This window comes from Anguilla rostrata, chromosome 1, assembly GCF_018555375.3.
Source record: "Anguilla rostrata isolate EN2019 chromosome 1, ASM1855537v3, whole genome shotgun sequence".
Taxonomy (NCBI): domain Eukaryota; kingdom Metazoa; phylum Chordata; class Actinopteri; order Anguilliformes; family Anguillidae; genus Anguilla; species Anguilla rostrata.
Genome location: NC_057933.1, coordinates 25493781 through 25510217, shown reverse-complemented (window position 1 = coordinate 25510217; position 16437 = coordinate 25493781). Strand labels below are relative to the sequence as shown.

At 40.3% G+C, this 16437-nt stretch overlaps 1 protein-coding gene across 5 annotated transcripts in view; it reads right to left on the bottom strand.

The window, feature by feature from the left end:
• The window catches only part of LOC135253004 (connector enhancer of kinase suppressor of ras 3-like), a 60341-nt gene that overhangs the window by 6302 nt on the left and 37602 nt on the right, over nt 1–16437 (bottom strand). For 2 of the 5 annotated variants that reach the window (XM_064331745.1, XM_064331755.1), the window contains exons 14-19: nt 16078–16115; nt 12991–13033; nt 4342–4395; nt 3551–3641; nt 2453–2622; nt 1716–1789 (exon numbers count right to left, since the gene is read on the bottom strand). In XM_064331745.1, coding sequence (XP_064187815.1) covers nt 1716–1789; nt 2453–2622; nt 3551–3641; nt 4342–4395; nt 12991–13033; nt 16078–16115 — 470 coding nt within the window. The other 3 variants (XM_064331763.1, XM_064331773.1, XR_010329512.1) reach the window with 2 other exon arrangements.

Below are 16437 nucleotides of genomic sequence, written 5' to 3'. Positions count from 1 at the left end.
CTGTTGTATCCACTTATTAGTGCCACACGGGAAGCAATCAGACATAAAAATGTATATAGCTGTTCAGTTCTGGTTTGGAACCAATGCATTAATACATCACGGTCTGCTGCAAACCAATTTTTTATTAACCCCGGCCAGAGACAAGGAGCAAGGTAGAGATGCCAGGGACAGGAAGTGAAGCAGAGATACCAGACACAGAAAATGAGAAAGAGATGCAATAGACAAAAAGTAAGATACAGACACTAAAGACCAGGAGTGAGACAGTGACATATGAGCCAGGACATAAAAGAAGGGATACCAGTGATAGAAAGTAAGACTATGGCCATGTCTGAATATCTACAGTATACTTCATGCATATCAGATACTTTATTTCATATCAGAGGTAATGGACTGCATTTATATAGCGCCTTTATCCAAAGCACTTTACAATTGATGCCTCTCATTCACCCATTCACACACACACTCACACACCAATGGTAAAAGGCTACCATGCAAGGTACCAATCAGCTCGTTGGGAGCACTAAGGGGTTAGGTGTCTAGCTCAGGGACATTTTGACACGCCCAGGGCGGGGGATCGAACTGGCAACCCTCCGACTGCCAGACAAACGCTCTTACCTCCTTACTATCATTGTAGTGGCAAAATGTAGTTATCTTAATTCTTTAATTAATAACTTAATTCATTCACTTTGCTGGTTGGATGGTTAAGGACAAGATCATGCATTCCATGTTTTGTATGCACGGTAATGGTAAAAACGTGTTCACTGTCTGTATGTTTTATTACAACTTAGCTTAATCACCACTTTCTCTCCTTTGCAGAGAATACGGAGGCCATGAAAGACCAAAAAAGGCATTTCACCAGGTAAGTAATTTTTCTATTGTAGACAGTCAGAATGATAATACCAATATTCAGGGACTATGAACAGCAAATGCATTAAATCAAATTTATCACCAATTATAGTAAATATATAATTACAGAATAGATACAAAATTAGGAAAGGGCGCTCACAACCATAACTAGACAAAGTAGAGGTAGACGGATATTTTTTGGTAGAGTTTATTACTAATTGTGCAGGAGGCTGACTTGCAATTGTGATACAGCCATGTTGAGAGACAGAGACACCAGAGATAAGTGAGACAAAGACAGGAGGTAAGGCGTACCACAAACCAAACACTGACAGAGGCAAAACAACACAAAGCGCACCTAAGACACATAAGAAAGCTAACTGTTGAGCTAACAATTTCACTGTTATATGATTTGACTGTCATGGTACTGTTGAACAATGTAGATATTTCAGTATTTACATTATAATATGTAAGGTCTTTGTGACTAAAGCCATGAAATTCTCCCAAACATGAGCAGAAAAGAACCACATTAACAGCCAAAATTGTTTAAGTTCATTTTGGAACAGGAAACAAACTGTGCTGTAGTCAGTACAGTTCTAACTGACTCATGTGCCCATCTACTTCCTGTGTGAAAGAAATGCTGACAGCACATTACTTGAAATGGTTGTGGTGGGCGTCTTATTACCGAATAAAAAATCTCATTACTGTCATTTTGATGTGGAAGAATAATGATTTCACAGCAACAGACATCTATCATCTATCAAATAGTCAGACAGCCATGATACTCAACATGATGGGTTCACAGTTGTCCATTCTAAACGCAAATAACACAGAGGTGTGCTTAGAATGACAAACAGGAAATGGAAACTTACTACTTTTTCTTGCATTCCATTGCCCGGTCAATCATGAAATCCGTTAGGTTTATGTATCCTTCAGCCTTTTCAGCCTATCAAGACAAAGCAACAGCAATTCAATGTTTTAAAAACCTAGATTTTTAACAAAATTGGGTTTGTTCAAGTGTTTTGTTGTATAAACCAAACGTCAACCAATCAGCACTGCAACGGTAATTTGACTGGTTTGGGCTCGATATGCCTAGCAAAAACATTCTCTGGGGTTCATATTTGAAATTGTTTTGACTGAAAAAAGTTGAAGTATTCACAAGCTTACACTTTAAACGATAACGTTAAATGGTGACAACGAGGTACACCACTGATTAGTTATCAGAGAACAAGCACGTGTGATCTTCAAGATCAGCACTTAGCATATTATTAGCACTTGTTGAAGTGAGGCCTCAAAGTGGAAGAGCCTTCCCCCGCTCCACCCTGTTTTTGGTTTATAGGACAGAATATTTCTCAAAAAACATGCTTTCCAAATTATGATGTATGCAGTATAAAACCTATTTTCAAAAGACCTTAAAATTTCCCCTTGACATTTTGCAATGGCCTTCAAATTTCCCATAGACATTTTGCAATGCCTGCAGCATGCTCAGCAGCTGATGCTTACTCACCCAGCTGTGAGGAAGATGTACAGTATGCTACCATCAGTCTGTGACCTTTCTGCTGCAGCCATATTGGCTCTTATGGACAACGTCCGCGGCAGGGTGACTCACCGTCGGGCACGCATACCAGTAGAGCGAGGACTTCTTCAGCACAAACCAGTACTTCTTCCACTTCATCCCCAGGAAGCCTTTGTCTTCTCGCTTCCTGTAGAGCCAGCCCTGGTGGTCGGGCTGACCCAGCTCTTTCACCGAGATCCTCCTCCGGCTCATCGGAGCATTGCCTGCGCGAGACCGTTTCGTTAATTTGAGTCCCCGTTGCATATCGATTTTCCGGGATGAATGCAAAAAGTTCAATGTCTGTTTCTCATAGAATGGCCCAGAAGTGACCCCCGGTTTCTCTTCGAAGAGAGACACGGGGCTGTAAGGAACGGCAGCGCTGCAAGCTGCATTCTGCCGCCCCAGAATCAGGCGGCATCAAAGAAGCGGAAACTCAGAAATCATGAACGTGGTAGATGGACCAAGACCACATTGCTTTGTTGTTTGTGTGCTGCAGGCCACTGAGACAAAGCGCATGTCCTGCTTGTGTGCAGGCTGTAACATGACACCCTCTATAGCAGGGATCCCAAACCCCACATCACCACCACTGACGTTTCATGCTACTGTTTCATAGTTTGATGAAACTGTGCAGAAATTAAGCTCTGTGGATGTTTGTTAGTAACCGCAGGATTATAGTTGGAAAGAAACATTTTGAATTTGAATGCAAATTTTTGGTGCTTTGAGGCCACATGAAGATGGATTCGTAAGGTCCGTTTCATCAGGGTGAGTTGCAGTGAATATCTAGAAAACCAGCGATACTATCTGGATGGACAGATACTACTCCAGGTAAGTGGAAACATACCTTCATTAAATTTTTTGGTGAACTGCCCCTTTAAGTAAATTTGTGTTATCTATAAATTACATCTGAGCCTAATGCTTGAAAACTGCATGACTGCCTTTTTTTGTAATTATGTTTCCATAGTTGACACTAATCAACCCGAAGAATTCTATAAACAATTTCAGAAGACTTTCGCCAAAGACAAAATTTTGCAAAAACTGTTCGCTGACTGAATAGGCTTGGAGAACATGCGAACATTTCTCCAACTCTGCAAACTCCTTCTACTGAGCCCGTTTAAAGTTTTTAATCAACACCACCCAACCAATCATGCTTACAGTCCAAGGGGAGGAGCCTGTCATGAAGAAACACTTTGGAAGCTCTCGTCTCACCTCTATTCTTCTTCCTGGACTTCTGTCGCAAGGAAACCTTCAGAAGGAGAGAGAGGAATGGTTAGAAAGGTTGATCAGGATAGCAGAAAACGCGAGAGGAAGAGGTGATGACAAGACAGCGTAGGGAGGAGGCAGCGGGACAGCGGAGGTCGTCACTGCAGGGGTACACGAGCAGTCTGCCACAAAGCCCCGAGCATCAGCCGCTCAAAGCTCAACGGCTTCAACCACTGCTCCACTCCTATCAGCTTGGGGCGAGCATCCTGTTTCTCACCGAATCACAAATGCGGCCCGCCTCTGCCTTCAACAGCTCTCTCTCGCTCTCTCTCTTTCTCTCCCTCTCTCTCTCTCTCTCGCTCTCTCTCTCTCTCTCTCTCTCTCTCTCTCTCTCTCTCTCTCGCTGTTTTTTAATGTTTCACCACTGCCTGTGTTCGTGCTTGTTGGACATCAGTTATATATAAGTGTTAAAAGTCCTTCTCCTTTCTCTCTTTCATGAGGTCAGAAATCATGCATTTAAGTTGCTCATCTGTTTGCGAAGAAGAAAAGTGCATTCATTAAGTCAAAGGATAAAATGTTGACTAGAAACTTCAGACAGCTGTAACACAAACAATATGCAAAATGTTGCGTACGTTGGTCCTGTAAAATGAGAAACTGCCCATTGTTGTAATGCACATGCACAATTGCAGAATTTTGTTTTATTAGGAAGTATGGGAGCATAAAAGCGAACAAACTTTACTTACAGGGGTATAGCCATCAGCTGCCATAGGGGGAGCCACTGAGAGGGGGAAAGCGGCCTGCAAGAACAGAAAAAGAACAATGAAGACTGAAGGTTAAAACCTGCTGCTTGCTGCTGCTGCTGCATTATATTTTCAGTCATTGTCTTCCTTTTCTTTGTCGTTTCCTTAATGATCCTGTCATCTACTCACAGGCAATGCTGGATTGAATCATCTAATGAGAATGAAGTAAATTATTGTCAATTTGACTACTCAAGGAGCTGTTAGTTGGTACTAATCTGAATATTAGTATCAGTCAGGATTAATATCTACTCAACCAGTTGCAATGAGAATCCTCCAACAAGAACAAAATCATATTTTCCATATCCAGGCAAGTATAAATTTAGCTTGGGCAAGTAGTAGTTTGTTACCTACTTGCCTGACCAGCCAAGTGTGAAATAACCTTAATGTTGCACCCTGTCACATGCATGTCAGTCTTCAGTTGCACCATGGATTCCTCAAGTGATATCAGGATGCATGAAATCTTGGCAAGACAGGTCCAGAGCCTACTTATTATTTTAACAACCCTGTCATAACTCATCAGGACAACAATCATGTCCTGATAACCCATTGACATTGGCTTGTCTAAACACTCACCTCTTATAAAAAAGACTTACTTTCACACTTTTTCCACTTCTAAACTACCTGTAATTCACTAGGGCTTTAGTTTATGCCTGACCAGAATCTCCTGGATATCCTAATTTACCCATCAATAATTGTGCATCCCCTCTTCATACCATTCCTACATCTAATTAGCAGCATTCATAGTGCCAAGTATTAATTGCGTGCAATCGCATATTAATGAAACAGGTAGCATGCACTTTCAGCAAGCAATATTCGCAGTGAGTCAGTCTTTGGTCTGACCTCAGAATGCAGAAGCGCGCAAATGCTTCTCGCATTTCCTTTCTTTCAACGCTCGAAACGCACACCGCAACACGCCAACGAGCACTGATCTGAATGGTGCGGTAACCACGGCGAGGAAGTTTCCCTTTCATCCACGGCTTTGTAGTTAGTAAAGATATTCCCAGCAGAACCGATGTGTCTTTAGGCACGTCACTGGCGTATTCACTGCCCAACCACAGCGGCAAATTGTTGAATCAATGAGGAGGAAAAAAAAAAAACCTGCCTCAAAATTCACAACCCAGCCTAGTTCATCACAGAAATAAACGCAAACTTTTGAAGCAATGAGATTTTTCCAGCAAGTTCACTACTTCCTACGAAAGAAATATTTACAGATCGAGGGGTGAAACTAGATATGAGCAGTCATCAGACAAATTTCAGATGCAGAAATTGTGCAACAGCGTAGTCAGAATTGACCAACTTCCTGCGTTGCGCTGTGGTTCCTCATTGCCAGCGTGACAGGCAGCAGAGAAGAGAGGAAAACAAAATAATTTTGTCTTCAACAGAAACAAAAACACAGCAACTAAAATATAAATCTAGCCTATATGTCCCTCCTTTATGATCGTAAGGTTCACTAAGATAGTGAATACAGTATTTCAGAATTATCATGGCACTAAGTTATTTATCATCAAGCAAACACATTCTGAGAGACATTATAGATACATGCTAAACATGGGGCAGTCAGGCTTATTTTATTTTAATACACTACTAGCCAAAGAACCTGGAAACAAGACACCACAACCAAAAAAAGAAAGTCATTCTAATCACTGCTGCCAGAACAAAATATCAAAAAGGAATATTTGTGTAGTTGTGTTTTTGGTACAGCTACATAAAGATTATCCTAGAGAAAATGTGCTCTTGGATCATCTTTATGAATACTGAGGTACAGAAGAATTCAGCCATGAAAGAAATCAGACTTGAGTCTCCTAAAACTGCCTTCTTATCAATTGTCCTGAAACACCAGCAACTGAAATTGTTACAAAATAAAAATAATTTGTAATCAATAACTTCACTTGATGTGCCCATAAGAAAAAGCTTGTGATCACTCTCAGCAAAGTAGCATTACGTCTGTAAAACCATCACTTACAGAAACAGATCCGTACACCAACAAAAAGCATGATACAATCAGACAGTTACGGATTTACTCTTCCCCTTCTTTTCTCTCAAAGCACCTGTTGCCACGGCACCTGTTCTTCTGAATTACAGAACAGGGGAAGATAGGTTGATCTAGATCTGTGCTGCTCTCATCAGCCAGCGATTCTGTTGGCCGCTCCTGTCCCAGCTGATAAATCCATAGGCTCAAAGCATCTCGCGGTGCCGTTGATTGTGTCGCCTACTTACTCAATAAACAAGAAGCTTGGCGATTATGAGTTTCACAGCCCCGCCTTCTCATTGGATAAATGCACCTAGGATGAGTCACCGCAGTGTCACAGCTGCGACTGCTCTCAACAGCTCGACTGCTCTCTGTGGTCTTGATTTGAGGATCAAGGAGCCAGAACAAGCGAAGAACAGCAGTTGCAGCGGAAAAAAAGATGAACTTCTAAATTTGGACAAAGGCAAGAAAAATGGGAAATGTTTCTGTAGAACAGAAGCCACAAATTCAGTCAGCAGGGAGACCTTACATATCCTCTTTTAAAGGTCCAGGCGTCTAGATTAGTTATGTATTCAAGCACATTTGTGCTGCCATTCAATTTCTTTGTACTTTGTGTACTCACAAGTTACCCAAGCACAAACAAGTGTTTTTTGAAAGCTGGTCTACTCTAACTCAAGGTACCGTATCATTGTTTCTCCATAGATGAAAATGAATAAACCGCCTTAAAATTGTCCAGTTACATTTTTTTGCATCTTCCTGTCATGGTTCTGTGCTTCCGTCTCTGTCTTTCCTTGTTGGGCCGCCAGATGGCGGCACTTCTGTTTTGTGTCCTGCGTGTACCCTGTTTAATTGTATTATTGTTTTCAATTGTTCAATTATTGTTTTTTGGTTGTCTCTTTTTCCCTTCCCTCCCTGTGGCCTGGTTGTGCATTGTGCCCTGCTGTGTCTCGTCAGTGTCTTGCCTATTTAAGTTCCCTTCTCCCTGACTCAGGTGCTGGATCCTTGTTTGTGTGTGCCTGTGTGTGCCTCTGATTGTGTTGTGCCCCGCGTGTTTCCTTTGAGAGTAGCTTCCTGTGTTTTTGCCCACTTTCTGTTTTTACGTGCATTTGGATTTTCTTTGTCTCCTGTGTTTTGAAGTTTTTCTTTGCGTTTTTTGAGAGTTGCCCTGCGAGGCCTTTTGTTCCCTGCTTTAGTTCCTGTTCTGTTTAGTAAAGTCTGTGTTCACACCATTTGGAGTTTGGAGTTTTTTTCCCCTCACTCTGCGTTTGGGTCCTAATCCCCCATGCACCCTGACATCTTCCGGTATGTGGAGGACAATATGAAGCACTCCAAACACATCTAGCTGTATAAATTAATGGCATGTAAAAAAAAGCTATGTGAATCAGTCTGAATAAGAGAGACTGCAAAGCAAATACAGTAGAGGAAATGTATATGAGGAAGCTATTTAACAGGATTGCTCTTAGCACCACCTCCCCCGGATGCAAAAGCTGTAGTCAAACTTTGGCCTGGATTCAATCAACTTTTTTCTATACCTTTGCCTAACAAATACAAGATCAGTACAGTTTTGTCAATGACCAAAATTATTCGTGAAATAAAAAAAACTTGCATTTATTTGTAAATATACAGTGGGGACGAACACTGTTGTCAGTGTACCCTGCTATGTGCTTGGTAAGTTATTACACTCTGAATGGCTAAGTGTTACATGTATTTATTTCCTTTTTTCAGGGACACACTTAATTCTTCACCGTCTGCCACATTCAGGGGCCCAAGGACAGTCCCAGTTGTTAGATCCACCCACTCTTGACCTCTCATTCCTCATTTTTTTAAACTTCAGAACATTAAGAAAAACATCACCAGGACACAGTTTACAAACCTGGTGGCAAACTCGCCAATTTTGCTAAATCGGTCGATTTCATTACATTCATTACATCATCTCAGGAAACTATAAGCCTCCCAATCCCATTCACGCCTTTTAGCTAAAGCCTCCCCATGGGTTTTGTGCTGCTGCAGAGCTATTGTGAAGCACAGTATGGCCATTCTTTCTCACAGGCTGTGGCCGTGTTAGGGTAGTACATTCTGTTGGGTCTAATTCTGATCAGCATTGTCCGTCCGTCACACGGATGAAAGGATTGGCACTGGGTTCTCCTTTGAGAGCCCTATTAGGATAATGGCCTTGTTTCCTGATGTAACCCTGTAGCAGAGCGGAGTACTCCGAGTTAACTCTTTAAGTGCTGGTGCTGTGCTGCCCATGCACACCAATCTTGACATGTAGCAGTTGCCTGAATGCTCTGCAGATAAGAAAATGGTTCATGAATTTCCAGATGTTTAGAAGTCACAATATAGCTTTCCAACAAATTTGAATGGCGTTCATGACCACACAGAGGATCCTCGGGCCCACATTTAACACATGCTTTGCTTTCGTTACAAGTTTATTTTCCTTCACAAACACAGTGTGGGCAGTTTCGATTGCTGAACTGGCCAAACTATTTGTGAACACTTCTTCAGATTCTTTCAATTGTGAGTCAAAGACAGGGAAGATAGGGAGAAATGTTGGCTGAATCCAGGCCTGTGTGTTGAAACTTGGCATGAACCCTGTACTTTCTGACGCGAGAGAGGAAAAGCTACCTGCTGGATGCTGGTACCAAATGCTAAAGGTCATGAGTACATTCTGTATCCCAGTGGCAGTAATTCTAACATTTGACAGGGTTGGCATATTAAGGATATAGGTTTCATTGTATGATATGTGATATATGTTTCTACCAATTCTATGGTTCACACAAGCACTGTGTGAAGCTATATTGCTCTCAAAATAACCTTCCCATGAATAACACCTTATATTACATGGCCTGCATTCATTTCTATATTTTGTTACACAGACAACTAATACATGGATGTTATGGAGATGGATATTATATGGATAGTATAAATAAATGTATGTTAAAATTTATTTATGGACTTTTATCTAAAAAGTATGATCCATTGTGCTATTATTCTTATCCTAGTTCCAATTCACTCTCTATGGAATTCTGTTTTACTACAAGCTCCAAAATTACGGATAATTCAGTAATCTGTTCCAAGTTTAAATGACGATACACAAAATAGACAGAATATAGGTATTCTTATTTTAAATTTTTAAAAGTTGGATGAGTAAACAGTTGTTATCATACTGTATGGCTGTACAAGTTCTCAGTGATTGTCATAAGATAGTTGCAGACTAATTTAATATTTTGCACATCTATCTTGGCAAGAGCACATGGAGGGGTGAAAATGCAGGGCATTTTGTTCTAGGTATTGATGATGGCCCATAAAAACATTTATGAAACAGGTAGTTATTCGTCTTCTTTCATAAATTGGAATTTATTTTGGACAAATAAATTTATTTTGTGTTTTTTCATTATTAAATATAAGAACAACAAAAAAAATGCAGCATGTGCATGTATTTCACATATCTTCTTTGTTTGACAATGACAACTTGCCTTAATGTTGAAGCAGCTGACATGCCTTTTGGTCCTTTCGCTAAATTCTGTTCGCTAAATTCTGTGCTCAAAACATGTGCAATTCTGTAGTCCTTTATAGTCCTCCTTTGATGCAATCAGGCATGCACTGTAATTTCTTGTATACTTTCTCTTCAGTACATTCATTTAAGTGCAGTAGCAATCAAACCAAAAGATGTGTTGCTTGAAATAGCACACACAGCTCTACAGGAAGTCAGGATATGTACCGTAAACTGCAGTGGGTGCTAATGATCATAGCAGCGATATGAATATTCCTGACATTGCAATTGCTGCCGCTAAACTTATCAGCGGGGAAGTTTCACTGTATGCCTGGTGGAAACACAGTTCACAGCGTCTACTCTTAGACTGGGTATAGTTACATGCTGAGTTTTGCCAGAAACTAAAAATGTGCATTTTGCATGCCAGAGTGTACAGGGACAATTTACTATCTGGCATTGGAGGTAAGACAGAGCACAAGATGTGCCATAAACTTCCAAGATATTTTACAGTTCCCAGAAAGAACAATCTAAGAGTAAAAATTTACACAAAAACAGCTGTATATCCCTGGTAGGGATGTCTACAGCTGCTTATGACAAACTTGATGCTTGATCTCGTCGTCACCTGATTGGCTGAACCTGCCAGCTTTTAAAACTGAGATTTTTTTTCACCTTTACACAATAATATGTAATTATACAATGCACATATTACACTTAGATTTAGCACATAGTGATGCATGTCTGAGTTAATTCATGTATGGCGAGGTATAAAAAAAGAGATGCACATGCACAGCAGTCATGCTAGATGGTGTGCAGGTGAATAAGGAAAATAAATAAATAAATAAATAAAACCTACTGCCATTTAATTTTTGGAGTTTAAAATAAATTTTTTGAAATGACATAAACTAGAAGATATTGCGACGAAAGCATCAAACACACATCTGTCATCGTAAACGTCTGTCCCAAAGTCAAGGAGACACACTAGGGCTGTTCACCAATCAACCTCAGCTGTGCCCGCCTGTTGGTGAGGCCACCACTATCCATGGTCCTGAAGGTTTTGGGAAAAACCAGGAAGCTCTGGCAACAGCCCAAGAGGAGGAGGCTTCCAGGTTCCTTCCCACTGCCAATCACAAGTCACAGCATTTTTATTAGCCTTCACGCTAGTGTTCAAACCATATTTGCCATACATTGACTGTTGCCTGTTCGCAACAAATGTTTGACAAACTGACGCCAAATCAACAGGTTTCTGTCAGTCAAAAAAAGACAATACCTGTAGACTGCCTGTAGTATGTAGCATATATCTGCATTTAGAGCTCACCATCATCATTGTACAAACAGCTGTTGGCATAGCTTAGCTTGCCATGCAGTGTATAGCCTTTTAATGACTATTACTTGTCCACACATTTCCTCACAATGAGCCTCGGTGGTTTTGCACATTTTATTTTATTAAAGGGGCCATGGGCAATACATTCCATCTACATGTCAGATTATCAAATCAGCTGTTGCTGTGATATGGCAGAGAACCTTTTGATACAAGCAGGAGTAAATGTGGGCAACTTATAAAATTTGAATTACTATACTTAATCTGAAGTATTCACATAATGGTACAAAGTCAGTATAGCTTACTGCTGGAGATGGTAGATTTGTTTGAAAAAAGGGAAAAAAAGAAAAGAAAAAAAACCCTGCTTAGCCAAACTTCCCTTTTCCATCTTTGAGGGGAAAAGGGTAAAGAGAAAAGGGAAAAGAACCAAAATGAAACCTACAGGCAGGGATATGAAGCAAGTGTTATATATACTACCTGTAGTATCCTCCAATATTAGTCACACCCATGATAAAGATTAGCGAAGAAGGCTGTATAAAATGAGTAATACAGGTAATAATATATAATATACTAAAAATGGGAGAATTCTGTTATTTTATGTTATCACAACTATTTAGAATATTTTTCCAAAAACGACATGTCACAAATACTTGATAATGATTTAAAACTAAATCCAATAAAAAATAAATCTGTATTATAACATTATTACTATTATTCACTGGTACTAAAACAAAAAACTGAAATGTTTGTAAAGGGGACATCCACACACTGTAAGGAAGGCATAACGTAGTTGGTGTGGTAATAACGTTAATAACTAGCAGTCGTTCATCTGTGTTCAGCTGAATTTTCCACCCATACACACTGTTGCCTTTAGCTCTGCAATTACAGTGGCATTCCAGGAAGGACATGACTGAAAATGATTTTTAAATAGATCTTAACTAAGAAAAATGGTTGCCTTGAGAGAAAAAGTACCAAAGGAATTCACAGTATTCCAAGAAAAATGGCTCGCACAGCAAAAATAAAAAATGCCAATAGTGAAGAGCAATAAAAACAGCCAGGTCCTGCAGTTGGGCTTATCTGTGCAGCTACAGAGGAATTCCAGTAAAGGCCCTGTGTTTATACCACAGCAGACAGGAGGGCAAAGGGTAAGCCTGAGGGAATTCTGCTCACCGAGCCACAGAGAGCAGTCGCCCACTTCCTCCAGGGGGCGATAGAGACCGCGACTATGAACAAGAGTCTGGTGGTAAGCTTTAATGCACACTTTCATCTGTGTAAGTGTTTCTCACCATGTGCTTAAAAACCTTTGACCAGACCTCAAGAGGGCATCCAAAGTAATCAAACTATGCACACCCAAGCATATTTAGCCTTTTAGCCAAAATATTAAGATGGTGAAAAGCTAAAACCACAGTTTTTGATGCAGACTACCTCTTTAATCAAAGGGCCCTCTGAATACAGACATAGATGCCTGCACTCCAAAAGGGCACATTCCAGCAGAAACTTAATGCCATTTACTTAATGCCTTCACAAACTTTCCAGTTGGCACAAGCCACTAAGTTTTACCCAGGCATTAGACAGTAGGTCATTTACAGTCATTCCAACAGGCATTTAAATGCATTCATTCAATTTAGGTGAATCTGCATATCAATCTGTTCAAGAAATATTGAAACCCCATTAGTGCACTCCTTCAGCGGAGAATAAAGACACTGTAAGTCAGGGGGTTTGCAGTGATGGCTATATGGGAACACAATGCAGTGTCAGGTCAGTGAAGGAAAAGATGACAGGATCCGGATCAGGTCTTAGAAATGTTCTTACCGCCTGAGAGAAAGACCAGGGTCTGACTGCAGGGTAGCTGTATCTGAGGGTGAAAAGGGAAGGGAGAGAGCATTTAACCAGCTGCATGTGAACCCACACAATAGCCAGTAATCAAAATACTGAAAGACACCAGATGGCCACTCAGCTTTTTAAGAACATACTGTAGGTTGGGATGCAAAGTTTTTTAAATTCAGTATAAATTAAAGAATAACAGATGTGGAAGAGTTTGTAGATATCAGTCATATATATATTTCATCTTAAATAGGTGCTGCATTCAACCAGAGGTTTATGCAACCTTATAAAGTCTTGAAGTTCCTTGATGAAATGGTTAACCGTGTTTTCAGCCACTGTCAAAAAAATTAAGCGTATTCATTCTCTATGGAAAATGTTTCTATTTCTCTGGTAAGATGCGATAATTTCTTTTAAGGACACAGAGATTATTTGGTGGGTTACAGGGTAAGATTAGTCCACAATTTTCCTGGAAGACCTATCTGCAACCTTGTTATTTTAAACGGGGACCCACTGTGGTGCAGTGTACACATTGCTCAAAATACCCAGATTTACACAAATACATAGTGCTGCTCACCCTGCAATTTGGAAAAAAGAAAAGGCCTTGGTTTTTGCTGAATGTGGATTCCTGAGATTTTCTTTCCCCACGTCTTTTCCAAGACATTTTGGCAAAGTGAGCATTGTCATTCCTTCTGCCAAAATTCATATTTCAGTAGGCACCATTTAAACTGGCATTCTGAGATCACTAAAGGTTGTTTTTAACTTGAAAGGGAGTTCAAATATTTGTAGGCAAAGCTCCAAGTAGTTACTTTGTAAGGAGTAACTTTGCAGAACCATCCTCTTATCACAATCCAAACCGGCATGTGGTTAAGATATAGTTTACGAGCATAGAAAATGTCCTGAACGAACCATGGAAATGCAAGCGATTATTTATTTTCTTAATCTGACATGTTCAACGATCTACATAAAATTGACTAGGCAGGCTTGTGGAAAAGAAATAAACTTGCAATTATCCGTTAGTCAAAGTTAAGTACGATTGAACTGATTGACGCATGATTGATGGCGGCCTGTTGCTATAGCCTTGCAACGCACAAAAGCGGGGGAAGATCGGCTTGTTCAAACGCTGCCTGACTGCCGCGTTATCTCGCAAATCATTTGAATGTGAGGGCACGTGAGAGGTATGCACGTTTTACAGCTGAAGCACATGCTGTGAAGCGCTGTGGAGTAAATTATCCTTATTGAATGACAGCATCGCTTGCTGACGCGGTCTGTTTTCGGTATGTTAATTGTTTGTCATTTTTGTGACCCAATCGCATCTTGGTTATTGCTAAGCGATTAACCAGGGCCATTGGTATTTTGCTGTCAAATCTGGACATATTTTTCGAGGAAAAGTTCTGCTGTGTTTACACCTATCAGGACATATTTGGTCTGAATGAAATATTCCAGCTCAGATTTTTTGCAATGCTAGAAGACAACGGATTTGAGTATTTGGATCAAGTTTTTAAAATGTTAAAATTAATTGTAGTTTACAGTCCTTTCTGTCCTTTGCAACTGCTATAACATATTAATGGTAAGAGTGTCAGCAGGTAGTGTATCATATTATCATAATATCATATTTTACTCATGCATATATAAATTACACCACTACATCTCTAATTGTGCAATCTGGAACTGAATTTTCTTTGTAGTTAAAAAAAATGTGCCCTCCTCCCTCCCATTTTGGAATGCCAAATTGCATTTATCAACAATAATTGCCACAACCTCAGCTATCAATTCCAGGAGAGGACCAACAAACATATTCTCTCCTCTGAAGCATGTAATATCAGATGCTGCTCCTTACCACAACGCAATACAGAAATTTGAATTTTCACAGACATTATTTAGGAAGAAGACACTTCATGTGTATCTTAAAGTGATAACTATCCCTTTCACTACTCCTTTTTATGATGTTATTTCAGCTTGAGTGTACGTTATCAATAGCCCAGACAGTTCTTGTTTGCAACAAAGTATATTTCAGGTCCTGTATGTACAGGAGATTCTGATGCTGTGTTGGCTTTACAATTGCTGGTGTAGGCACATGAAACCTGAGACTGCTGCACTTTAAACAGAATATAGTAGGCATTTATCTTAAACCCTGGAAAGAAATGAACATTGAAATGGAAAATAATATTTCATTTTGAAATTTAGTGAATAAGCAGAGGCCCTGTTTTGATGGAAGCGTTTTAACGTGTAAGCAGGTCTCGGGCCAAACGTGGGGGCTTGCAAAGGCTGTGACTAACAGCCAAGAGAAATATCCTTAAATAGAAAACTTGGAGTTAGTCATCAATCATGCCGCTAAGAATGAGAGTCACTCAGCCTTCAAAATCACATCTAGGACACATATGTGTCTGACATTTAATCTGATTCTTACAGCATAAACAGATATAGTCTTAAAAAATGCACAAAAGAACCATTTCAAAGTGTTAGCATTTAAAGATCGCACAGATGCCTGACATTCTCTTTGTTTCGTGACCAATTCTGGAGCCATGCAATCGCTGGGTGACTGATACAACACTGACATCTGCGTTTGCCGGATTCGTCACCCTTTAAAATTTGGATTCGGCTTAGCCACCTCAATAGCAGGGTTAATGGTGAAATGTTTTCATTATATTTAAATCAAACTTGCACCCAGCACTTAGGCACTTGGCATGAAATCCAGCCAGTACATCCCTCCATTTATCTCTTTTCCTGCAAACAGTCTGCTCTCGTTTTGACACCGCACCGGGACCGGTTTTAGTGTAACATTACGGGTCGTAAATACGTCCAAACATTGTTAGCACGCACAGGCAGCATTAGCGTCTCTGGCGCTGAGCGACATTTAAGAACACTTGACCTCACACCACCCCCCCATTAATCACCCCTAGGGGCGAGCTCATTGAGCTGGTGAGCACCCTGACCCGTAATACACCTGTAATCTGCATACTCTTTGTACTAAAGTAGTCACTTGTGGTTTTTTTAATGACACGTTTGTGGTTTAAAGAAAATGGCTGGTAGGAAAAGTGCTACTTGATTAGGAGCGACGTCTCTGCATCTACCCACCTCCTGCTGGGCATGTACCGGGGAGGCCATTCTGACACCTGCGGTGGACACAAAGTGGGTCGTTAAGACAGGACACCAAGTCAAACGGACCTGTCATCTTCTGAGCCACATTTAAAAATGGGAACAATTTGGTAAACTTTCATTGTGGTCATGGCATTAAATTTTGGAAAATTTTCATTTGGTAACCTTAAATACATCCATATATTAGTTTTAAGTTCTGAATGTCACACTTATTCACATGTCTTTGGTGCCTCTCCTCTCGTACTGCAGTTATGCTAATCACAACCAAAACAGTGGTGCACCTTCTTAGTGAGATATAACCAGTCTTAAAGGAGACCGCATTATTACTTCACATGTTTT